This window comes from Pelecanus crispus, chromosome 3, assembly GCF_030463565.1.
Source record: "Pelecanus crispus isolate bPelCri1 chromosome 3, bPelCri1.pri, whole genome shotgun sequence".
NCBI classification, from domain to species: domain Eukaryota; kingdom Metazoa; phylum Chordata; class Aves; order Pelecaniformes; family Pelecanidae; genus Pelecanus; species Pelecanus crispus.
In genome coordinates, this window is record NC_134645.1 from 4,732,598 (window position 1) to 4,758,823 (window position 26,226).

General features: G+C 35.6%; 1 protein-coding gene across 1 annotated transcript in view; it reads right to left on the reverse strand.

The window, feature by feature from the left end:
- USP34 (ubiquitin specific peptidase 34) overlaps nt 1-26,226 on the reverse strand; it is a 121,976-nt gene that overhangs the window by 77,548 nt on the left and 18,202 nt on the right. The window contains exons 8-17 of the mRNA XM_075706775.1: nt 20,515-20,707; nt 15,308-15,369; nt 7,281-7,362; nt 7,098-7,190; nt 4,720-4,845; nt 4,181-4,310; nt 3,559-3,594; nt 3,020-3,150; nt 1,845-2,461; nt 1,172-1,386 (exon numbers count right to left, since the gene is read on the reverse strand). Of these exons, the coding sequence (XP_075562890.1) occupies nt 1,172-1,386; nt 1,845-2,461; nt 3,020-3,150; nt 3,559-3,594; nt 4,181-4,310; nt 4,720-4,845; nt 7,098-7,190; nt 7,281-7,362; nt 15,308-15,369; nt 20,515-20,707 (1,685 nt within the window). The remainder of the gene's footprint in view (nt 1-1,171; nt 1,387-1,844; nt 2,462-3,019; nt 3,151-3,558; nt 3,595-4,180; nt 4,311-4,719; nt 4,846-7,097; nt 7,191-7,280; nt 7,363-15,307; nt 15,370-20,514; nt 20,708-26,226) is intronic.

Sequence of the window (26,226 nt, forward strand, 5' to 3'; positions counted from 1 at the left end):
GGCCACAGCTGGCACCATTCATTTATCAACTACTTGATACTATCTTCATGTAACAGCAAAGTCAAGTAGAAAATTTAGATTGCGTGCAGAACACTGTAATTATTCGCACGTGCAAAACTAGGGGTGTCAAAAATAATCTGCGCTGAAGGCCTCATGCTCAAACAATAATTTGGATTTTCAGTAAGATGTGTAGTATCTATGGAAAATATTGAAAAAATATGCTGATTTACAGCATGTTTTATCTACAAAGTTTTAGTAGTTTATTCAACTCTGCAGTATAGAAAAAAAATCCTTCCAAATTTTCAATGTCAGGCTGAAATTATAATTCAGTTCCACATAACAAGAAATGTTAAGCCTAAGGAAAAAAAGAGACTTCTTACTCCACTGTGTTTCAGGAAAAGATATAAATAGTACTGGTTTTACTGTCTGCTGGAAGATCGCAAACTTGGTTCTGCCAGACCAGTGAAGAAAAACGTCAAACCTTCACTAACCATACCCTCCATTATATTTAAAAGGAGGATAAAACAGAAAATAGCGCTGCCACAATAGCATATGGAAAGATGATCCTTGAGAAGTGTTTTAGAAGCATCTTAAATTGCACCCTGAAGTAAAATAGAAGATTTGGCAGTGTAAGATGAAATAGCATAAAATGCCCTTTAAGGCAAGCTCCCTAAGATATCAAGTTGTATTTTAACATGTATTTCCAAAATTATCCTCTGTACAGCCCATTATGGTTAATTCACTTAAGATGACAAATGTACAGAATCACAATAAGATCCACCCACCAGAAGAAGAATCGCGTAAGGTTTCAGAGAGAAAAGAAAAAATCTCACATTTCTGTACCACCTTCCTTTTTACTTTAATAACTGATTAGAAAAAACATCTGCTAGGTGCTTAAGTGCCTTCATTTGTTTTAACTTGCATTAAAAGCTCCAGTAGAAATGGGGGGAAAAAAATTTTAAATGGGGAAATACAGCTACATCTAATGAGATACAAAAATGAATCCCTTGGAGAAACAGTAAAATCTCAGTAGTCACTGTAGTGTCTTTGGGCAGGTACACCCATACGGTTAAAGTAATTTGATTATTTTAACTACTGGAGACTAATGCAAAATGATATAAAACCGAGTTAGAAGAACAATGTTTTCCTGTTTTCTTTGTATCACTCTTACCTTGACTAAGATGTTCATGATAGATAGAGGCAAGGTTAGGAAGGTGCTGCTGAAGATGAGATGTTAGCTCAGCATGTGAATTAATCTGTACAAGCTCTTCTTCACAGCCAGACTCTTCCCCATCAAAATCAGCCATATTTTTCTCTGATTTTGCACTGACTTGGGAACTACTGCAACTGACATCATCTGCACTTAGCATATCGTCAACCATATGTCTGTAAAAGAAGAATATTAGAATGGACAATATCAAAGAGAAAGTTGTTTACAGCAGACTACAAGTGAGTAGACATCTCCCTAAAGCTAAAGTCAGGATGAATCATCTGTCTGAACAGCAGACCTTCATATGAATTTGAAAAACAATTACAGATAAATTGAAGGTCTCACTATCATGATGATTGTGTTGACTTCTTTAATGTTAACTAAATACAGCATTTTCCAAAACAATTTTAACATTTTATTAAAGGTTGCCTTATTTATCAATACAAAAAACTTTAATCAGACGTTAACAAAACAGATTACTGCGTTAACTGTCTGCAACAACTATCATCTGTTAGACAAAATTATCCTGAACTACAGCAAAACGTCCATATAAATTTCTGCCCAAACTTGAGTATTTTGCTACCACTTTTATTTCTGTTATAGAAGAAATCAGAAGAAATGTCAGGCTACCTACCCGTCATGGTGGTGATGATGGTGGTGGTGGTGGTGGTGATGCTGCGGCCCAATGAACTGTCGACAGTTAAATAATTCATTTCCAATAGTTTCCCCAAGGAAGTCCCCCGTGTGAGTTATACAAGAATCTTGAGACCCTTGTGAAATGTGAGCAGTGCTCATTTCCCCCGTCATATCATGCTCTGCATCCTCAGCATGCGAACAAGCATCAAGCATTCTAATTCGATTATCCACCGGTGTCACCGAGTCCGTGTTAAAAACATGGTCCTTCCCTGCCCCATTATTTGCACCACTCCTCTCCGATGCCCCTTGTGACTCTCCCAGACAAATGCCTGTTTGTGATTCTAGTTTCCTGCTTCGTAGATCTGTGCTCCTACTGCTTTTCTGGGGATTATGACTCCTATCTTCTTCCTCTTCATCGTCCTCCTCTTTGAGAGCTTCAATATCTGCGATGTCTTCAGACTGCACCTCGCTGCCAGGGCTTCCAGCAGACTGGCTTGCGTGACTGGAGTTGGCCTCATTACTGGATCCATCACTGTGGCCACTGCTACTACCAGGACCACTACTGCCATCCTCACCACTGTTGGCTGTCTCATCAGAGCTTCCTTGCATGGATTCCTAAAATTTTTTTTTAAGATTGGTGGAAAAATAAAACTCCACTGAAAATACATAATAAACATCATCACCATTCAAACACCATTCTTCATTCATGAAGAAATGTGTCAAATCTGTAAGATTTCATTCATTCTTTCTCGATTTGGTTGCCAATGACAAAACGCTCTGAGCAAGATTCAGATCTAATAATTTAATTTTTGCATTACCTTATTCGTAACAGGGCATATGTACAGGCTTTGCACATACACAGAGTGACAGTGTGACAGATAAACAATATGTCATGCAATCCCTTACTAAGAGATTAATCTTACTGAAATACAATTTGAATGCACGCAGCTGTGTTTTTGTAGTGTACTTGTCCATAGGCAAGGTACAATATATTCTATGTAAACTGCACAGAATCTAAGTAAAAAATTCTAGCTATCTGCTATCCTGCTGCAGGTAAGCACACATGCTATGTACCTGTTCAGGTTTTGAAACGATTACAGAAAAAAATTATTTCCACAGCTAATAATAGGCAACTCGGCAACAAAATTCACAGACTAAGATTTACACTCTTACCTCTGTATCTGAAAGTCGCTGCTGGACATGTTTTGTTCTGTTAATAAGCTGTTCCTCCATTTCAATATCACTGCCTCCACTCTGATGGGTGTCACTGTTGTCACTACTTTGAGGGCTTGCTGCGGGTGACCCTAGTTCAAAACCACATTTCCCAGTCACTTTGTGATATATATTAATTGGAATGTAACAGCTTTACATAAAACTGCCTCAAATGTTGAACTCAACAGCATTCTTCCTGCAAACAGTTGAACAAGGGATATAACTCAAACAACCTGCATACCTAAACACTAAAAAAATCTTTCTAGAACACCAAGCATTTTACTACAAAACCTGTATTCTGATGTCTCTTCTTGCCAGTATATAGCAGAGCTATATGAATTTCCTAGATTCTACATGAAATACAATGTTTATTTGACTTCTCATAAAGACATAATTTCCAACTTTTACTAGTTCTTCCTCTATTCAAATTCGATAGCTGTAGAAAAACACTGTAGTATCAAACATATCAAATTGTGGTGTACTTCTAAAACTATACTTACAAGGTGAAGGGGCTGCTCTTCTGAGCTCCTCTTCTTCTGAAGGAAAAAAGCAGGATGGAAAAATAAGTGACTAAAAATCTTTTTGTCAGCATATAGTTGTCCATGATGCATAAAAATCAGCAGTAAGAAAAGAAAGGGAAACTACAGTAAAATGGCTTGGCAGCACCTTTAGTAAAGACTGTGGGGAAATACACAGTCAAGTCGAAAAAAAACCCAGAAATAGCACGTAGTATCAAAAACCAGGTAAAAACTGGATAAGCTTTTGTAAGATTTTATGTAGCTATGTAAGTTACAGATGTTCAGTGGAACAGAAAGAGTTAACTGATGAGTTATGGACGATCCTCTGAATTAAAAAATTTAAAAAAAAAAAAGAAAAAGAAAAATACATACTACTTTAGATATACAAACAGAATTGATCTGAAACAGAAAGCTTTCCAAACGTGCTCACAAAGTTTTAATGCTTTCCTCTTTATCCTCAACTTCTGCTTGAAAAATATGCCAGCGTGACACTTTTTAAAAATACTTCAAGTAAAAAGTTCTATACGTCCTTCTAGTCCAAAGTCAACAAGGAGACTATGAAAATTAAAAATTTAACTACCGGATCTATTGGAAGATCACATACCTTTTTTGTTTCCCATGGGCAGATTGGTACTCAGTAAAGACGCAAAAGAGCTTTGTTTTGACAGCTGAGCCTTAGCTGCTAGTGCATTATTCCACAGTGCTTTTATAAGCATTGATGCCAAATACAAGGTCTATAAACAAAACCAGATAACAGTGCCACTAAGAAGCAGTAGGTTTTGTATGCAAAGATCCACTGTTAATCTTTCTATATGCCAATACTACAGTTCACCAAAATAAACTCATCAAAATAAACAAATGCACAAAATAATGTTGTGTGAAACACCTTTCAACTTCATAAATGAAGCTAAAATCTTCTATCAGTGGTTATGCAGTCTTCAAAAATCTCTGAAAAAGACTGTAACTCAAACGCCAGAAGAGGCCTATGTGAAGAAACACAACTTTACTCATATAGTTTCCTCTCTTACGCATTAGTATTACTTTTATATGCATTCCTTTAAAAAGACAAAGACATAATGCTTGTTTAATATACTAACATAATTTCTTTTCTTGTTACGGTGATTTTGTTTGCCTTGTCTTTACCTGTTCAGTGTGAGCACTTGGATGAAGAGTTGAGACTAGGTTAAGAAGATGTCTAAGTGGGACAGGGTCCAAGTTTTTGATCAAAGAAGGAAACAAATCGTGTATGTAACGACTGCAATGCTTTAGCTACAAAGTACAAATAAACAGAGAAGATAACAGGAACAGCAAAATAAACTTTAAAAAAAAATTAAAAGATTGATAAAATTGCAACAATGAAACAACATCTTTGCACAAATTCTCAGGAAGCACTTATCCAATAATTCCAAGCTACATCAGACTTGTAATTTTGACTAAACTTAATCTTTATATCATACAGCATATAAAATTTAGTGAAATCAAATGTAATGATACCTTCCTTAGTTCCACTTTTAGGAGATTTGGTGAAAAGAACTGGAAGTTTATTTTACATTTTAACTTAAATGTAACTTCTAAAATATCAGTGTATATGCTAAATCCTGAGGGAAATAATATTTGCAATGATCACCTTATTAGCAGTGGCAAATACAAATAAAGACATTACAGGCTAATACGAGACTGAGAGAAGAGACTGTGTGAACTGTGTGAGGATTATTTACAATTCTTTTGTCTTTCCAGTAATTGATGTCAAAAAATATGACAATGTGTTTAGCTAACTACTCTATTTACACACTGAAGTGACAGTGCTTCTAGATGTTTCCTCTTAGGTTAAATGCTGCTTTCATAGTCACTCAAAGGGTTTCATTATGTTTGTAAGGATGTTGATACTCAAAAAATAAAATAATGGTTACAGGAAGCTTCTAGAAAGAACATTCTTAATGTTGGTTACCACATATGCACCTCAAAAGGGTTTTTTTCATTCTTTCTTTATTTTATTTTGCCTTCCTGGCATATCAAATATCCTTGTCAGCAGTTTATGGGGTACAGGCCATCTTTCACAGGATTCAAACTGGAATGCAATTACGTAGGTTCTATACAAGGATGCATTTAAACATCTTGAGATATCGGCTTCAACTCAAGATAAATTTTTGTCAAAAAGTTAGTTTAAAAAGTGGGAAATATATTTTTTAAGACCTTCTAATCTTTTAGTCTAAAGGCATCGGCCTTTAAAAGAACATTAGAGGTTTAAACCTTTTACAGGAAATAATCAGGACATACTTAATTCTGGTATCAAAGACATACATTTTGGAAATAATCAGTATGTCAAAATGAACATGCGAACTGTAGAAGAATTATTGCATTCGGGCAATGATATTAAGTTCTTAAAATAGTAAAAAAGATAGAAAACATCCAGAGGTCTAATACTAGTGTGAATTACTGCATGTGTGAAAACATCAAGGAAGGTAAAATATCGCTTTAAAAATGTGAAAATAAGTGAAATAAGTAATTATTAATTACTCTGATACAGAAACTGTTGGAGCCTATTAGAGTGAATGCTGTTGTAATGAGCATTTATTAGCACACCAGCTGCATGTTATAATGACAATGGACTACAGAGGTTTCAGAATGTGTACAAATACAGTAGTATTTGATTGAAACAGATTACAGAGAAATATTGAACACATAAAAAACCACCCCCTTCAAATTCTAACTTGTATAGAAGTATGTTCCCTATACCTGTTCAAAAAGATCAATTTTATTTCTCTGACCATCATTTTGAGTGTGTTTTTCAGAAAAATTGACACAGAAACCTTGAGGGTTTTTTCTAGGATTTTTTGGCAGGCTTTTTTTGTTTTGTTTTGATTTGTTTTTTTAATAATAAAGGCAGAATGAAACCATGGAAAAACAGTTTCCACAACAGGAAATCAAAGTGTCTACTATATTCAAATCCCCTAAATAAAAAAATTCACAACCTAAAATAAAAAGCATAGCAATCCATTAAAAGTAGCAAACAAATACATCTTTCTGAAGGAAAAAAGCCTATCAGTTTCCAGGTTTACCAAGCAAAAAAAAAAAAATCTCAGTGCCTTCTATAGATTTTAACACCAGCACTGTAGCACAGCTGCAAACTTCACTGCCCCAAGTTTCACCTGATTGTTCCCACCAGGAGTAACAGAATTGGAAGCTACAATACATAGGAGCAAGGCAATTTAGCACAATAGCAAAATATTACATCTACCCTACAATCCTCATCCCCATTCTTAGTGAAAACACTATGTCTTTGCTATACAACTTCTTTTTTTTTTTTTTTTTCTTGTATAAAAGGAGCCTGGTGAATTCTTGCATCTAATGAAAGAACAGTAATTGTGGCAGTTACCTAACTTAAAATTTTGGTCAGCAACACACTCAGACAGACAAGAAAAAGTAAGAAATTCAACTTCATGAATATAAACCAAAATCAACTTGCCATTTTCTGTTTTGTTTTTTTATCACTCCTGCAATTATAAAAATGTTATATATACCTGTGCTGCAGCCCAAATACAGTCTATATGTTGAGTACTAAGTCTCCCTTCAGCTGCAAGGAAATTCAGAATCACTTGGCACTGTTTGATGATCTGCAAAGTGAGAACATATTGAGGAAAGATTTACTAGAACAAGAAGTTACTCCTCCATGTTTATACTAAAAATAATAATTTTATACAAACCTCAATATGTAAATTTGGTCCAAAAATGTGCTCAACTACATTGTTGCTGATAAGCCAGTCTGCAAGCTCTTTTGCAATTGACCTAGAGATGAAAAAGGAGTGGAAACATATGTAAAATTATCTGCCTATAATATATACACTGTGCTTTTTCCCTAGCACAGCATGTCTTTCAAATTAATAACCATAATTGTAGTAAGCATACAAAAACTTTTTTGAATACAAAGCATACTCAATGTTCATTCATTCATTCAGGTAGGAAGCAAATGATTTCCTGGTTTTTTTTTCTTCAGCTGGAAAACTAATACCAAATACCAGCATTTCCCATTCACCCCTCTGGATCATTAGCAAACATGTAACCAACAACTCTAGCAATTTTATTAGTTAATAGAGCTCAGCAGACCACCTGCAGACCACTTTCAAAGACCTCACAGGTAAGATTTTGATAACCACTGCTATTTAACCCAAGTTTATCAGGAAATTCCAGAACTACTGAGTTCACAAATGTAGCTAAGGGTGAGAGTGATAGAAGTTACTTTTTTTAAAGAAAATCACTTAAATATTTTTAGATTCGTTTGCATAAATAGCAACTCATATAGCTTTAAAACCCTATGTTTTACATGGTTATACTTACACACATGTAGCATACAGATACTTCAAAATTCTCATTGTGTTTCACCCATAACAACAGGGAACTTTACCCACTACCGATCTATAAGCAAACATGCGAACAGAGCAGGACAAGGAAACTGAATTTTCCAGAACAAAAGCTGAACTTCCAGAAAAGACTGCCCTGTCTGGAAACTAGTGCATAAGCTCCTTTTTATTCCTTCCTTTCAAACAAACGTTTATTTACCCCCATTTTGGCACCAGAAGCAATTAGAGGATATCACCGTATTTAAAGCACAGCCTGCAGTTTAAATGGCCCTGGAATAAAAGAGCTCTGTTTCACAAGGAGGAGAGGATGGGAGGAAGGGGGTGTCTTAGAGAATTACAGGAAGAATTATTTTTACCACTGCTATCTGTGTCACATTTATGGTCACTATTAAAATTCCAGTATTGCCAATCTTTATCATCCACAATAAGAAAACAAGATTCTTTAGGTAAAAAGGGATTGCCTTTGCAGGTTTTCCAAACAGGATTCACTTTTCTGGGGCATGCTGCCAGTTCTTCAATTGTTTTGAATTCCCTAATCCCTATGGATGAACTCAGCATAGTTCCTATTACTCAACACACACCATTCCTATACTGTCCTTTTCTATTCTAATTCCAGGATGTGGGGAATCAAATATTCTTCTATTGTTCAAATAACAAGCACTAATATTAAAAATTGGCTTGCAAGGTACAACAATTTACCAACAGTAGCATTTCCAGCTTATTAATAAATTAGTTCTCATACTGTAAAGTCAGTTTGGCAGGGTATCTGCTCAAAGAGGGATGAAAAAGATAAGCCAGATCTGTTCCAAGAAATCAAGATCTACTAGACTCTTCCTACAGCCTCATTTCAAAACAAAACCAAAACCCAACCACCAACCCCAAAGATGCCTACCCCAAACCAAACTTTGGAGCATGCACATTACAGACTCTTTCAGGGCGTGGTTTCTGCCTAACAAAATCTGAAGCAAGACCTTTTCACATGCAAGCTGTGATTTTGCAGGTTTTACAGCTAAAGGAACTTAGTAGTCCTTTGAATATATGCTACCAGTCTGCTTTAGCAACACACATGGCTCTCAACAGCGCTCTTACCCACCTGGCTCCATGCTGACAAGCACAAGTGACCACAGTGGCATTGCCCATATAGCCCAAGAGACTACGGCTCTGTTACTTTTCATTTTGTCCGACAGCTAGTAGACTTGATATTACAGATTCATCTTAAATCACAAATGCCCAACCCACACTCTTGAAAACTGAATGCAGCCTGCAGAAAAGTTCCTTGAACTCATGGCCTATTCGCCCCCAGCTCCTTCTTATGGCTCCACATTGCTTCCCCTTGCTGTGGGTGGAAGTGCTCCTGCTACATGATGAAATATAAGCAGAAAGCCTCATAGTTTGCATTTTGCATGTATAAAAGATAGACAGATCTGGCCACACAAGTGAACATATACCCACTAGATGCAGGAGACCTTGAATGGATGCCCTTCTGGATATGAAATGTGAAAAAAAATCACTCCATATGGTCCTCCAATAAGGGGCAAAAACCTTAAGACCTGAGTCTAAGTCAATGAAGGTAATTTTGTTCCAGGACCTCTTAATTTCTTCTTGGATCTGAATTTTTAAACCTGTAGCTTTCAGAATGAATCCCAGATAAACACTGCTAGATTCAGTAGGTGATGTTACTATGAGAGTGTGTCAATATGAAAGCTCAGCGTGTCTGTTTAAACGCAATACTTCCGCTAGTGGCACAGTGCCCATCAGACGTTGTATCCAGAGCCACACCTTGCATGCCAGCTACTCCCAAGAACATGGCAGTTCTCTATCTCCAGTGCGCAACATTTTTCTTCTGAGAAATAATGAATTATTCTTTTGAAGGAATGCTTTTTTTTTAATAGATGTATTCTCAGTGGTAAAAAACTCTTTATCCTACTGGTGAGCTCGACTGTGATAAAATGACATCTCAGATTTCCCAAGGTAAACCTTCATGTGACATGGATTTATTGAGGATGACCAAAACCACGAGGATCCTTGTGAAAGGCAGAATGTAGCCTTTGTGTCTCCCAGAGAGAATTGTTCCTCCCAGAAAGTTTTGCCTATGCACACCAATCACTAAATATACTGCCTTTTTAAATGACAAAGCTATTACCAGCACTAAGTATTTTGTTCTCTGGTACGGATAAATTAACCTACGATTTAAGTTTGTATATTGTCACTTATCCCATTTTTATTTTAATAATTATCAAAATCCCTACAGCCTTGAGAAATTTCAGATACACTCAAATTCATAAAAATTCACTGAGTTCTGAGTTGCCTCAGATAAGCAGGGCAGCCTAGAATAACTTTTTATTAAAAGATTTAAAGTATAATTTTCAATATTTTTCAATGCGGTTTCATTTCGATTTCTAGCTATGTTAAAATTTCTTTCATATAGTCCGTATTTTTCCTAATTCAGAAGTATTTTTTCACAGAGCATTTTGCAAATTATTATGTGACTATTACTATACAATATCACTACAATCCAGGTAACTTAGCAAGAACTCAATTTCCCATAAAAATGTGCTCCAATTTTCTTTTAAAAGAAGTTCTTCAAAAGCTTATAGAAAAATTTTCCTCTTTCACACTGAAGGAAACAGTAAGAGTGAAAAACATGCCTTATGATAAAGTATAGATACGCTTTTCAGTCTAACACAAAAATAGCAGTACAAAGAATGGTTTCACAAATTAGATATCCAAGTCATACAGACCTTAGTAGTAAGAACATTCACCTTGGTAATAATACATATTAGCTATTTTTCATGGATTTAGTAGTTGGGAAGGCAAGAGCAAAAGACATTTAAAGAACTTGATACTTACTCTCTGTGAGTGTGCAATTCTGGGTGAGGGAGGAGGAGAAGAGAATGAAAAAGTAAAGGTAGCAGCTACTCTTGTTTAATTGTCTCAAAATCTTTCTCACACTGGAAATCTACACAACCTATTGGGCTACGTGATCTCTAGACTTAATCAGTTTCTCCCTAGACTGCTAATTTAAATTCACTGAGAATTCATGTCTGTCAAAAATAACTGGTTTACTTCCAAGAAATATAATTCAAGCACTTTTGACATTAGTTTCCCCAGGCATTCCATGAGACTGTGGGGAAGACTGGAAGCTACGCTGTTTCTGATACAACCTGATGCTTGTGAACTGTACTTAGGAAAGGCAAGTTCTAGAGCTTGAATTTTGTTCATTACTGTAAATAAAACTATCCGGAAGGAAAGTACACTTTACACATTTCCCTGGTAGGTCAAAGAATGCCTCTCTATAAGAGGAGTGGGTTAAAGTCCTAGAAACATTTTAATCTAAGGCTGTGGTGCAATACTTGGTAGCCACATGACGACCCAGATCAGGAACAAATCCCACAGCAAAATAACCCCCACAAAGAAAACCTGATTTATCCAACCAGTCAATTCCCAACACAATTCACCACGCAGCTACAAAACCACACCAGCTCAATACTGGATGGAACACAACATCAAGTCAGCAACATCACTGAAAAGTATAATGTAAAACCTTAAAAGAAAAGGTGTAGAAATATAGCAAGCAGCTTGCAAAGGATGAAGACTAACATTTCGTAACAAAATCACTGAAATAGCATCTACAACATAACAACGGATGGGAAACACTGATCTCAACTATTTAGGATCAGAAATGCAAAGAGGATATAGCAGGCACCTTCCCAACACACACCCAAGCACACCTTTTTGTTTATGAGCACACATTTTCCTATTTGATGCTCCAGAATCACCACTCTGACATAATCTTGAATATTCATTAAACTACTGTGTATACCACTAGAAAGAAACATTAGTGAGCTGAGTGAAAAACTTTACTACTATTTTTTTCAGAGAAAATCTGAAAAGATCCCTGGAATGTGGGATAGAGAGGGAGGAAGAGGCGTCTAAATGATGCTGCCATAAATTCAGTTGGTGAGCTTAGACAAAAAATTGAGAAAGCAAGAGTTAACATGAGCTAAGAAAACAGTGGCGAAGGGAAAAAGCAGTACAAAACTTGCAGTTTAATATCTCAATAAATAAGGAAAGAGAGGGAAAAGAAAGGAGAAAAAATAGTCCGGATCTTTCTGTTCCCAGGTGAAAGGAATTTTGGACACCTGAATTTACTCTGTAGGAAGCTTTTTAAGTGAGGGTAATCAAGTTTTTAAATGAGGTGGGAGGTGGTCTCAGCATCAACCTGAATTCTGAAACTCAAATCCTCGGCTGCCTGCCAAGAGAAGAGCAAAATGAAATATCCCTTTACACACGCTACTTCCACAAGCTGACAGTGTTCTCATTAAGGAAAAAAACATCACTTTTTCCTCTTGTGGTCCAAATAACACAAAAAAAAAATCTTTCCCTCTCTGAAAGGCATGATCATTTTTCACTAACAGACATCAGCAAAACAGTTTTAGGAATCACTATTCAAAGACTTGAAGACTCTTCTGTTCAGTCTCGTTATTTTTAGCTTCAAGAGATTTCATAGTCTTCAGTACCTTAGACTGCAAAGAATTTGATTGTATCTTAAGAGCCAGGAATAGCTAAATTAAAAGTATATTTCTGAGGGGTATTATGAAGTTGAGTCACTGAAACATTGCACATATATGGACAATACGTATACTCAACCACCACAAACCCTCAACCCTAGAGAAGACAGGCAAGTAAACTAAATCTAAAAAGACATACAAATACTGACAGCTAGAAAACAGATTTCTCTGTCTTAGCCTTCTGCTGGTTTCAACTGCAAATTGTGAAATCCAGTGTTTTCCTAGACAGAAGATGCTTTAGCTTTTTGCAACCATGCAGATAAAGGTGGGAAGCTACTGTTGCAAAATATTTGCTAAAAAATCCTGATGATACTTCCAAACAAAAGGGAAGAGCTAGGACTGACAGCTCTTTTAAAAAAAAAAAAAAAAAAAGATACCTCCCGCAAACCCACCTTATCAAGATACAGAAGGAGAAATCCCAAAGGTTGACAGTTCCAAACGCATCTGGAAAAGTCAAAACACATAATGGGGATGACCAGACATAATGCAAAACATCTTCCTTTGATAAATCTGCAGAGGCTACAAAGGTACACAATAAATCTTAGACTTCCTTTCTCCACTAAGGAAAGAAAACAGGAATGAAAAGCTTTCCTTTTGTGGCTCATTCAATCACTGCCAACTCCGTAAGTGCCTTCTCATCCAAAAATTTCTCATGAACAGAGTCTCTAATGAGAGGGAAGCTTTGTACTGAACAAACTGTAGAAGTGAGACATTTTCCCCGTCCTTCTGCACCAGGCTTTTGTGATTATTTCGCTGGAAGAAATCAGTGATTTCAAAAGATACGTGAAGATGAGCAGCAATACTTGACACCGATTTGTACACGACTTCAGGTAAAACACCAGAATGCCTGGAATTCCGATCAAAAAAAAAAAAAATCGCATACTACAAAAGTGGAAAAGAAGGTCTTCTGTTCATGCTGCATTCCTTTCAGATGACAGGCTGTTTACAGATGCCCTTGCCAAGAAAGTAATATCCCAAATGAGAATTTGACAATTTCCTTCAGCTTTAAAATAACTGATGTTCTTGCACAGTACATCTGCTCTTCTGCAGGGAAGTTTAACCACCCTTTTTTCCCCTGTCAATAACTTTCCTTTTTTACATTTGACACAGAAAATCAAACAGCTTTTTATTAGGTTTAACTGGCAGAATAACTTCTTGTTAATGTTCCCTAGTTAGTTACTACTAGTTAAAAACTATTTCATTCACAATGTATTTCAGAAGATAAACTAACCAAGAAACCCCCCAGTTTCAGACATTCAACATGAAGGAAGGAAGGAGAAGAAACAGATAAAATTGAGGTTTGGCAGTCCCAGTGTAACAATACACCATAAACTGGCAGTACAATACTGAAAATACCCCAGCCAACCAAGCCACCTCACATACTCAACGTGTTACGCTCCTGTAGTATTTACTTCTACTGCTACAGAACGACAGGCGTTGGAAGAAATCCAACACCTCTCCCAGGGCACAAAATACTAAATAATCATAATATCTAAGTATATATTATATTAATATTAAAGTAATAACTGTGTGATTACATTTATTACAATAATGCAAAGGTTTTGAAATGTACATGAGCTTAATGACATTACGTTCAGGTTTCATCAGATCATAGATATTTGCGTCACACTTGACAAGAACTCTTTAATTTTTTTCTGACACTATGTATCAAAATTAACTTTGAAATAAAGGGATAGCATGGATTTTTGTTCAGCTATTGATTTAGTGACAAAGGACAAGAAAAAGCTGATCACAAGTTGTTATTTGTTTTGTATTCTCAAGGTATTTTCACACCTTTATGGAAGCAAAACTGCCCTAGATTCTGATTTTCTATTTTTAAAATACCAACCCATTACCATAAATTTCATTTCAAACATTCAAGTTGTTATTTACATGAAATCTACAGTATTGTGGTCTTGACTGCTGCCAGATTTCAATAAGCAAGTCTTAAAATAAAACCATCTATAATAAAACTACCGAGACAAAAAAGCAAGCCAACTGCTGCTGTAACAGACTTCTCATTAATGAGCAAAAGATAGCGGAGAGTGTGTGTCTGTAAGTGAGACAGGTACCCACATGGATACACCTCCCAAGATAAATGTACAGAGTATACCATACCCCAAGATAAATGTAAAGAATATATCACAAGTAAAATCCTAGATTTTATGTACTTTGCCTATTATTTCAAAAGAACAGTTATTTCAACTACCTAAAGACATACTTTTGTCTAAATTCTAGACAGTTCTAATATTAAGTTTAGAGTTACTACGAAAATCAATACATTCATGCGAGTCCCCTTTAGAATTGTTAAACACACCTGAATGATACAAATAAGGACTTTGAAGAAAATAATAAATAGTTCTGAAGGCATAGCCTCACAGACTCAGTGGAAAACTAATAAGAAGACTGAGAGTCAGTGATGGCAAGACAAGTCTTAGTTAACTAAATAATCAGGAGAAATGAGAAGACGGAAAAAACACTACTTGGATATGAATTAGCTGGCTCTTATTTATACATCACAATGGAGATAATGGCCCATTACAGGTATTTATTATTTCAGTATTTACATTTTTCTAAAGGTTACCTTGACCCTATCTTTTAAGACAGTAAAAAATCCAGAAACATTTAGAATTATTTTTAAAGTTACCATTTAAAACCATTTATTAAACCCCTGATTAGAATATTTCTAGTAAATGCCTCAGATTACCACTACTCCCCACTGTGTATAATCCATAACAACAATTCAGAAGAACTGCAATCATATAGCGCACTTAAAGCATTCATAATAACGTTCCTACTTACGTTTCTGTGTCTGAAACTAATGACTCATTATTACACACATCATTGAAGGTATGAAGTTGGTTCTATAGTTAGAAAAAGGAAGAAAAAAATTAAAATTTTATCTAAATAGTTTGTGAGGTAGTTTTCTTATATTTAAAAATAGTATTAGTGTCAGTAAACAATTTTTTCCAGTACTTTCAATGTTTTTAAATACATCACTTTGACAAAAATTTGAACAGGTATTCTAGTAGGCAAGAGGGATCCACCTTCTTTTTTAATCAACCTTTCTTTCACTAAAGCAATTAAATGGTGTTACAAAACTCCACCCACTCCAGAAATCAAAACAAGGTGTGTAGCAGTCACTTTGCATATAGGTTTTCATGAGGAATGAAACACATATTCTTGAAACTGATGTTTTAGGATGAGTTCCCCCATTATTGTAATGCTTACTACAACAGCAAAGATTTCTTTGGTCACATTAACAGTCTTGCAAGTCTACAAAATTGGAGAGTGAAAATTAAGTATTTTTATATAAAAAGAAGCTTTGAAAGGTATCTGAACCAATAAATCCCAGACATCCCAGAGAAGAGAAAAGCCTGTTAAAGGTGTACATCTCTTTTCCATCCTTTTCCTCAGCATCAACTTCCCAGATGCAGAAACAGCTCTGTATCCAATGCTTTACATGTACATATAATTTTTTAAAAATATTTAAAATTATGTATTCAAACTTATTTGTCATCTTATTTTCAAAAAAAATTAGAGACACAATAATGTGAATTTTTGACATTCAAATTAAACCTGATGCATAACTTCACCAAAATATTTACTCTTTTCTTTCTTGAAACACGTCTGGTACATGCACTCTATAATGCAGGTAACAGCTAATCTCCTGCAGTCTTTACGCAAAGGTTTATTTGTGTCTAATCACAGCAGTTTTCATCGGAAAAAATGTTTTTGAAGAAACAAAATGGAAAATATGCATTAACATTAGTGAGACATGAGAGCCTGATCACACAACTATTAATAGGTAAGTTATTAATAGATACTTTCAAATGAAACATATTTAGGAGTGGAAAAACATGTGAAGAGAACTTCATGAAGAAATTGTTACGACCTATTAGAATTGGATCAAAAAAAGAAGTGAAAGTTCACTGGCTTTTCGGAAGACTTACCCCCGAACTGAAAATGTTTTGAAAGGGATCAATGAGTGAATGAGTATTGAACTGTTACTATTATTAATTTTAAATCCATGGTCACATGTTGATCCAAATTTCCCATACAAAATCCTTATCCAAAGGAATTCTGACAAAAGGTGTTCTTTTTCATACTGTAAAAATTGTTCAAAAATTCCAATAATTTCAACTAAAGTCTTAGAATTCTGACACAACAGCACAATATAACATATACATGGGATAGTGTTGCACGACCTTATTCTCACTCATCCCCTACCATTTTTTTCACTTCATGTTTCATTACCATGAAGTGCCAGTGGGAATAAAATACTTTTACAATTTTTTACCATTTATGAACACTGTAAGAAACTAAATTTAGAGGCCCGTGCCCAGACACTCCATGAATGTAACACAAATGCGTTAGTTATGAAGTACAACAGAGGTATCAAGTCTCTACCAAAGAAAGCTGAGAACAAAAAAGCATCTCCCTAGCTAGTCGCGTCTCAAGACCCAGGCATCACAGGTAACTAAACTTTCCACGCAGGAAACCAGTGCAAGAATAAAAGATACGCACTGTTCAAGTTCTGCTCTGAATTTGTTCAGGAAAAACCGAACAATGTTGCATTTGCATTTTCACTAATGCCCAGAACCAAATAAAAAGGGGCTGACAAAATGAAAAAGGAAGGATGGCCAGATCAGTTATGAGCATTCATTTTCACATACTTAAGTCCATCTGTAACTGGAAGTACAGGAAAACAGAGTCTTGTTTGTGAGGGAAGAGTAGAGAGAGAAGAAGGTATTTTGGAGCTGAACCACATCAACAGACAACTGGGAGATGAAATCAAAGAGAAACAAGGTAACAACAAAAATAAAGCTTCAGGTGTATCTTGGTTTCTATTTTGCTGTTCTTTTCTGTAGCTATTTCCAACTTCATACTCAACCACTCAAGCTTCCACTTTGCTAAAATTAACTTTCATGTGTCTGTCTTCAGCCTTCTTTTGTAAATAAGAACTTTAGTCAGATGAGATGACACATTATGTATATGCTACTCTTAAAGGAAGGCAAGTCTACATTTGGTGGTAAGCAAATATAATCCCTGGATGCCATACAGCATGTATTCTGTGAGTCTCAAGAGATTCCATGAAACTTGAAAGGTTTAATTTTAGGACTGGTCATGTTAGCTGTCAAACGGGGCAGGGGGGAAATCTCTTGGCAGACATAAATCCACACCTCCGTGTTAGAAGACATTCATCTGTTTAGATTCACTGATGTTTTTGGTCAAAGATTTCTGTCCCCACGATGACAGCAGAAGTACATTTATCTTGCAAAAGGAACAATCAGGCAAGCCATAGAAATTATTTGACCAAATCTATTTTAGTCTTGAACTTGTGAGTTGAAATTAGAATCTACATCTGAGTCAACTTTCCATATGAATTTTCAGAAGAAGCTTTTTTTTGAAATAAAGTATATACTGAAAAGTTCACACTTCAAAATATTTTGCACATAATTTTGCTAAAAGTTTTCTTTGAATCTTCACATCTATTTGCAATATGAAACGAAGAATTGCTTCAGGGCTAAATGCTCAACTTTTGGCAAATGAAAGCCCAGGAAAGGAAAACATTTGCAGTTGCAGGTATCGTAGTTCTCAAGAATTGAATACAAAACAGGAAGCTGAAATTGTGTTGGTTGGGAAGAATTTCAATGAAATTACTTTGACAAATTCTAGCCATCAAAGATACAAATAGAAAAAAGAAACTTGTAGTCATGAAAGTGAATAGGTAATAGAGAAAGTTGTGTGAAAATACTAACGAAGCTGAACTACGTTACATCTTTGTAAACACAGCTTTGTTTGCAAAGAGGACAGAAAACTTCAGTAAAGAGGTAGTCAAAATTTCTGTAAATTTTGGTTCAGATTTCACACTCACAAGCTGCACAGACCTGGCAATTAGAACTGTTCCAGGCAAGGCATACAAAACTAAATTCACCAAAATGCTTTTCAAACTCAAAAGTCAAACAAAAAAAATGAAAAGATGCTTCTTCCAAAAATATCTTCGTAAGATCTTTAAAAAGAGAATGAAAAAGAAAATTGCCTATGATTTGAATGAGAAAGAAGAATGAATTCTCAGAGTTCCAGAGCAGTTTTAGAGACTATTCATATTAAAAAGACTCAACAATTTACTAACAAACAATATTCCGGGTTTTTTTTTACAAGCTAAAACCTATTTGTTTTAGTCTAAAAATTCATGTCTGTTATTAAAAAAAAAAAAAAAAAAAAAATCTAACTTTTACAGTCATATTTCTCTCAATCCTATCAGCTCAAAACATGTTATAACTACTCAAAATTACACAATTTCACACTCCCTTAAATGAACTACGTGCCTGAAAAATGAAGAAACTGATGCATTCTTATTTTCAGACTTTCTTTTGGTAAGGATACACAAAAAGACATACATCAGTAGTTGAAGTAGGACAACTGTACAAAACCAAAGGAAAGTACTTTCAGGAATAAAAATATAATGAAACTGGAACTATGCAAACATTGGAAATTTACTTTAAAATAAGTGATACTGAAAATGACATTTTCCAAAACTGTGCAGAGTAAAAAAAAAGGAAATTACTTTTATGCCCAGTTAATGGCCATATTTTAAAATGTATCTGCCAGATATTATGAGATATCTGTAACTGTATAAATAATAAAGCACATGGCGATGAAAAATCAAACCAAAAATATATGCTATATTTTCCCCTTGACTTTATCAACTCTCTGAAGTTTTCTTATTACACAAAAAGAACCCTGAACATTCACTTTATGCTAATTAATTATGACAGAAGATTAGAATTCAGGCACCGAGTCTATTATATGTAGCATTTATATAAAGTCACATAAATTACATATTAAATATTTACAGTAATGAATACATACTGTCACTATTTCTTCCAAAAGTTAACTTTGTCTGTATCTTGCTTTAGCACCTCCACTGGATGAACCTCATTATGTCGTCATTCATACAAATGTAAAACTGAATGGACAATGCATTCAAGTGCAATAAATGCAGTTACCCTTACAACAGCATCTGACTAATACTGAGGGGATGCAGTTCACTGTGAGAAGCAAAATCAAATTTAAGTAAACTTGTCTTGTATTTACTGACAGTCAGTGATGAAGAGAGTCACTGAGTGATACTACGTAATCAGTTAGAACAGAGAAGGCCAAATGTGTTCAGAAAATACTCCAAAGCTTAAGGAGAACGTGTTTGTTCACTCTAGTATAGTTTGTTCCTGTTCAGCATTTTGTGCATCAAGGAAAACATGGCAATATGAGCTATAAATCTTAAATACAGGAGTGTCAGAAGAAACACAAAACTGAAAAGGCTCAGATGAATAAAAAAGTTCACTTCTGACCTCCTGTACAACTGTCTCGCTATGGCTATAATACATACGTAGGAAGTGACGGCAGACAAAAGATGCACAATGTATCTTGACTGGTGCAATGTGGAGCATTTCCATGGGAAAGAGAAGGGTGGGTTTTTTTGTTTTTAATCTATTTCTATTTGATGCTATATATATTTACCTCTTCAATTCAGTCTTCTGCTAATTAATGCAGAAATGCTCTCTCTTGAGAAACAGACTAAACAAACAGGAAAAAGAGGTACGTACAATACAAAGAAGCAGCTAATTACAGTAGAGTCAAGACAGGGTAAAGCTAAAAATGAAAACAGATTGAAAGCCTTTGTAAACAACAAATATAGCCATGTCAAGGGACTTAACTTCAACATAGCTGTCACAAAACATGGCTAGAAGACAGTTTCGTTTAGCATGGTAAATTGTTCAGGGAATGGTACAGTTCCATGTGCTGCAGAACACAGCCATCACTTGGACTTCTCTCTCAGTGAACCCTATATTCACAGTCATGACTATAATTTCCTAAGACTGCATGTAAGAGGATTCTGCTGTTTTCACACATTGAAAAAGCCCCCCAAAACAAGTCTGTAACTCATAAAACACAAAAAGAAACATTTATTCTAAATATTATTTATATTTTTAAAAAGTTCTTACTGTTATTTGACTCAGCCCAGCCAATCTCATTGTTAGAGTTGGAGACATAAAGTATTTAAACGCAAGATCAAGACTTTCTTTATCAAAACACAAGGCTGTGTCCAATGGTTCTTTAACTGTGCTCCACATTAAATCTGCCATGTTCCGGGCTGCACTCTGTCGCAACTCCTGGTCTGACAGTTTACATAAATACCTAGAATAAATTACAAATGGAAGAAAAAAAAAAAAAAAAGGTATGATTCAAACTAGAACATTCCTGGAACACCATCTTGATTATAGCAAACATGTATTTCCAATAGCTGTAAGAGTACTAAGCCTTAAAATACCACTATCAAAAGTTGGCAACAATAAAAAAACCACCAAGGAAAAACAGGATTATGCAGAATATTTTAAAAAGTAAATAAATTTCTTATTTTAAACCTCTTCGGATTTCTTTCATTCCACAAAATGACAGGAAACCCATGGAATTCTTCAGAAATGTAGGTTGGAAGCACTGGAAAGTGCCCTCTCCAAACAGCTGCATCATGTTTATTTACTTCATTTAAAACTGAACTGTCACAATCCGCTTAACACATTAACATACTTTAAAACTGACTTTCTGAACAGTGTCAATGGGCCACAAACAGCATGCTCTGACAGTGAGAATCCTCTGAAGATGAATATATCCCTGTTTGTGGCCTCAGTTGCAGAACAGAAAAAAATCATAATTGTGCAATCACGTTCTGATACAATTAAGAGTAAATGCAGTACATGCATGTTTTTTCTGCCATAACCACATGCCATCTATGCTTGTACATCAGCACTCCCTGTGCCACAGTACTGCTTTCACAACAGGTTAGTACAGGAACACATGCCCAAGTTGTTTCTTCTATTGACAGTAATTATGATCTTTAAGGGCATATGTGAAGCATCACCAAGAATCCTAGGAATCTTACAGAGAAACCAAAAATGCTACAGAATTTTAAACAGCTAAGTTCTTCCTACTGCAGATGACTTAGAATAGTGGGTTATCTGATCATGCACAATGAGTTGCAATACAGATAACCTCTGCAAATGGGAGGCAGAAGAAATAATCGTTTATAAAAGCTAACTTAGAGAAGCTAGCGCAACCTTAGTCTTACCTAAGCAACTACAAGATCAAGATATACCAAGAAAATCTATACTGAAATGCCTGTAAAGTTCACATATAAAACACTGACACAGTTGAGAATTTCTTCTAAACTGAATGCCTAAGAAAAAAATGTTGAAACATGCTTTCCTGAGCTTATTTTGAAGCAGTTAAAGATTGCCCAGTGAAATGTATGTACATACATACAAGGGTAGCATAATTCATTTTTTCTGCTGTACTTCAGCATTTTGAAGTTTCAACTACCTCCAAACTAGATTTAACTATGCGGAAATGTGTTAAAAATCCATTTGTTTGACAGCCTAAGCCTGGACCTATCCTTGGAGACCGGCCAGATAGATGCATGAATCTTTTAAAAAACACAAGAGATATTAAACTACACTTAACTAGATTTATGCACCATTCCTTTGCATTTACATCATATAAACATCAGTAAATTAAAAAAAAAAAAAAAAGGCAAAAATACAGGCCCTGATTCTTATTTAGATTGAGGCCCTTTTTCATAGCTCTTGTGTAGAGGCCTTAAAATAAACACACTTAAATGATACTTAAAATTGTCAAACATAGAAAAAAGACTTCTGTGCAAATAATCATAGAGGCTGTAGATCTATGATAGAAATCACAGATAAGTAATGGCAGGACAACAGGACCATTCAGGGCCAAGGTAATAAAATCGTTCACTGTTATTAATTGTCAAATTTGTCTTCTTATGTGAGGCACTAGAAATCAGATCATGGCAAGAAAGTAATGCTTCTTTGCTATGATTTCTAAACAAAAGAAAAGTAGCAACAAGAAGGGAATACTCATTTGAAAAAGTTCAGCAGCAAACCAGACCCAGTGACCTATCTTTAACCTACAGACAGGTGAGAGGAGTTACACTCTGATGAAAAAATGCATTGGTCCATGTTAGAAAACATAATAATCTCAATATGACTATCAGCAACCTCAGACCAATTTTTATCTCCCCATTTTTATATGCAAACTGTAATCAGCCCTGGTTCCCAAAGCTTTTCAATGTTCATAATGCACATGAAGTCATACTCATTTGTTTTGTGAAGGATTTTGAAAGATCTCAAAGATGTTAAAATAAACTATATGAATTTTCTCCTCCTACATAGGACAGACAACGAGTGCTTGTATGCAACATACAGGTGGGAATGGACACATCTACACATACAGAAAGAAGGGTGCTTTTGTGGCTTCACTAGATTTCTGTAACAGGACTTTCACCTGAAATCTTCCTCACACTAGGAAGTTTGGTGAAGTAACTATACTAATCTAGTTTACACAACAAAACATTTATTTTAATGTAACAGTATCAGTATAAACCTACTTTCATTCATAAAATTCACACTACAACATTTTTAAGGTTCTTTCAGTGCGTTTACTGTATTTAGTCCAAGCCTGAATCAGACTTGTGTCACGTTGTCTGTATTATAATATCATTAAGAGACAGCATTTTAAAAAAATCTCACTTTGTAATAACTGAAACTATCTTGTAGGTCCATTTTCACAGCTACAGAAGTACTTCAACAGTATAATCTGTTTTGCCAAGGCCCTAAAGCAAGCTACAGAGAAAAAGAGCGCTTTTTACTTGTTAACCTGCACCCTAGGTTTTTTAACACAACTGGGTTACTGTAACCAGGCACAGTATAAACGTGGAAGATAACATACTTGTCTTTACAAGTATAACTGCACCTACACTAGGAAATTTATTGGCACTACTGTACTGGTCATAAATCAAGTATCAAGATAACTTTACACCAGGATTAAAACTATAGGAACTTGCAAAGTAGGCCAAGCCTCATTTTTATTGTGGAAAGACACAGTGACCTAAACCCATCTGCATCAGTAAACTGGGTCCATTTTATGCTTTTACCAGTAGAAGGTTATTATTAACAAAAAAGAAATCTTCAGCTAGCACTGACAATTAACACACATCGTCCCTTACACTGACTAACTGTAAACCTGCTGCATTGCCTTATATAAGACCAGTGACACTGGAGCAAGGCAAAAGGTCTGTTTAGCCCAAAATAGCCACTCAAAGCAGATGAAAGATTTATCCCATATATTAAAAAAAAGGATGACCTTATCTACTACTGTGAATTCATTTATCTCTTTCTATTTATACTTTTGGCTTTCTCATTAACCTATGCCAGTTACGTTCACAATTACGTCCTCGTGAAAAACAATCTCTTTTCATTTCTCCTAAGTCTGCAACCTGACAACTGTATTGCATGTTCTCAATTTCTTGTTTTCGAAAAACCGTGAATTATCATTCCCTATTTATGGTCTTCATATCACTCGTATAATGGCCATCTCCCTGTCAAAAAAAATCCTAGACTATGTCTCTCCTCCTAGCAAAGTAATTTTTTATCTCCTACCTTCTTCGTCACCCTTCCCATCACCTAGGTAGTTCTGTTATTATCTGTGTGAGATGGAACAATCAGAGCCGTATACAGTATATAAATGTGAGTATGTGACTGATTCATATAATGGCTTAATAATAGCTTCCATTCTGTCCTTCATTATTTTTTTAATTCCTGAACTTTTATCGTTTTGATTCTGATGAGCATTAAGTCTTAAAGGAATATGTGAACGATACTTCACGATCTGTGTAATCTAGTAAATCTGTCATTTTTGCCTAAATGAGATTTTTGGAAAGAAACATACCTCTTTTTATACATATACATAAAGGATAGTCTATATATGTATAGGACCTGTCCTGCCAGCCTGGCATACTTAAAATAATCAGTAAATACATATTATCTACATTTAGGCAACACATATACATCTACATTAATTAAAGAAACCAGTTTTAGTCTACTGAAATTATTTAAATTTGCTGTATTTGGGGACAGAGAGAGTTCAGTTGTAAACGTGCAGTTCCATGTTAATGTAACGCTTACAATCACATCTTATGCTTCAGGACTTCAGCTACTCAGCTGTGAAATAATCTTTTTTCCCTTAATATGACTGCTTTGGACCACAGCTGCAAAAGAGATATCAAGCAGAATGAGTCAGTGCCCTTCAGTGAGATGGAGAATTCACTTAAGTGCCTGGCTATTGTCTCCTGACTTGCCTACTCTTTGTACCTAACAGCATAAATTTTCAGATTTTTGGAGGAGTGAAATATGTTTTGCAATTGAAAACTTCAAGGCTTATTCCAAGAGTTCTTCATGACATTTAGTGGCAAGGAGTGGTCTTGGGCATGCCCATAAACCCCAAATTCTTAAGAAAAGTATTTTTAAGCAAAAGAGTAATTTGAATTCTTTCAGCTGCATTCTCTCTCACTGTATTCCACAGGAAGCATCATGGATCAACAATTCTGTTCGGAGCTTCTACTTCCTCTGCATATACCAGTGCTATGCTTGTGCCCTGTGCCGAGACTGCACGGCTAACACAGGAGCAACTGCCGCTTCCAATTTCCTGTCAACGTGCTTGAGCACAGACTGTTCTGTTTCTCCCTAACTGGGGCAGCGACACGAATCCTTTGTAAAACATCCCTCAAGATCTGTCTTGAAGAGGGAGAGAGGAAAAAGGGAGGGGAGGAGAAAAGGTTAGAACTAAATATGATATTGGTCAGCGCTAATGCTACATGTAGCGCTCAGATTTTACCAGAGGAACATTTAGTGGGTGATAACAACTGTGATGTTGAAGAAAGAAGAATTTCAGGTCTTTTCCTTCGTATTATCCAGCACTTTTTTGTGGTTTATAGAGGCGACTTGCAGTATCAGACATAGAACTTTCTCTCTTACTTCTCATAAAACTGGACTTCATTGCTAGTCTTTTCCTTTCTAAAGGACATGACACTTTCAATCAACAATCTTGCCACTGAAAAAACACTGTCCTCAGAACACTGCTGTTTATAGCTACTGCTCTCTTGAGGCATTCCGTATCCGGAACCATGTAGAGCATCTCTCATCTCTGATCTTGAGGTGGAAGTCAGCTGGAACCAATGTCTTTATAAAGAGACATCATCAATAACTTGCTCTCATTTATAATTGCAATAAGCTATGACTTATTTTCTTGAGTCACTTTGTCAATAAGTCTCTTCTTTTTTTTCATGAGAATTTTGCAATTTGAAATGCAGAATTCTAAGGTATTAGGATCAATAAAAGCCTCCTTCTGAGGGGGTCAAAACCACTTTCCTTCCTTGTTGAAAGGTATAATTTTTAACTCATGTCCTTTATTTCTTTCCTAAACTGCTTAAAAACATAGGCCCTTCACAGGCAAGATATGAATGCTCGTGCTCCATTCCCCAGGCAGAAAATAACATTTGCTAGTCTTTTTTTAGTAGCAGCAATAATGACAAGATTGTGCCCATGATCTTTGCGAATTCCAGCAGTGGTCTCCTCTACACAAATACATACTTTGCTTCATCTACTCCTAGTAGAAACAACCACAGAACAGGAACATAAAGGTTAACCTCATCTGATAAAAGATGCTGCTAAGATGCCTGTCAGGCGATCGGTCCTTCTGCTTATGCCGATCAGCACTCCAAAACGCAGTGCTTGCAAGGAACCTACACGAGCAGCAGTTTGGACTAACAGTCAATTAGAGCCCCAAGAGTTCATTCTAGACTA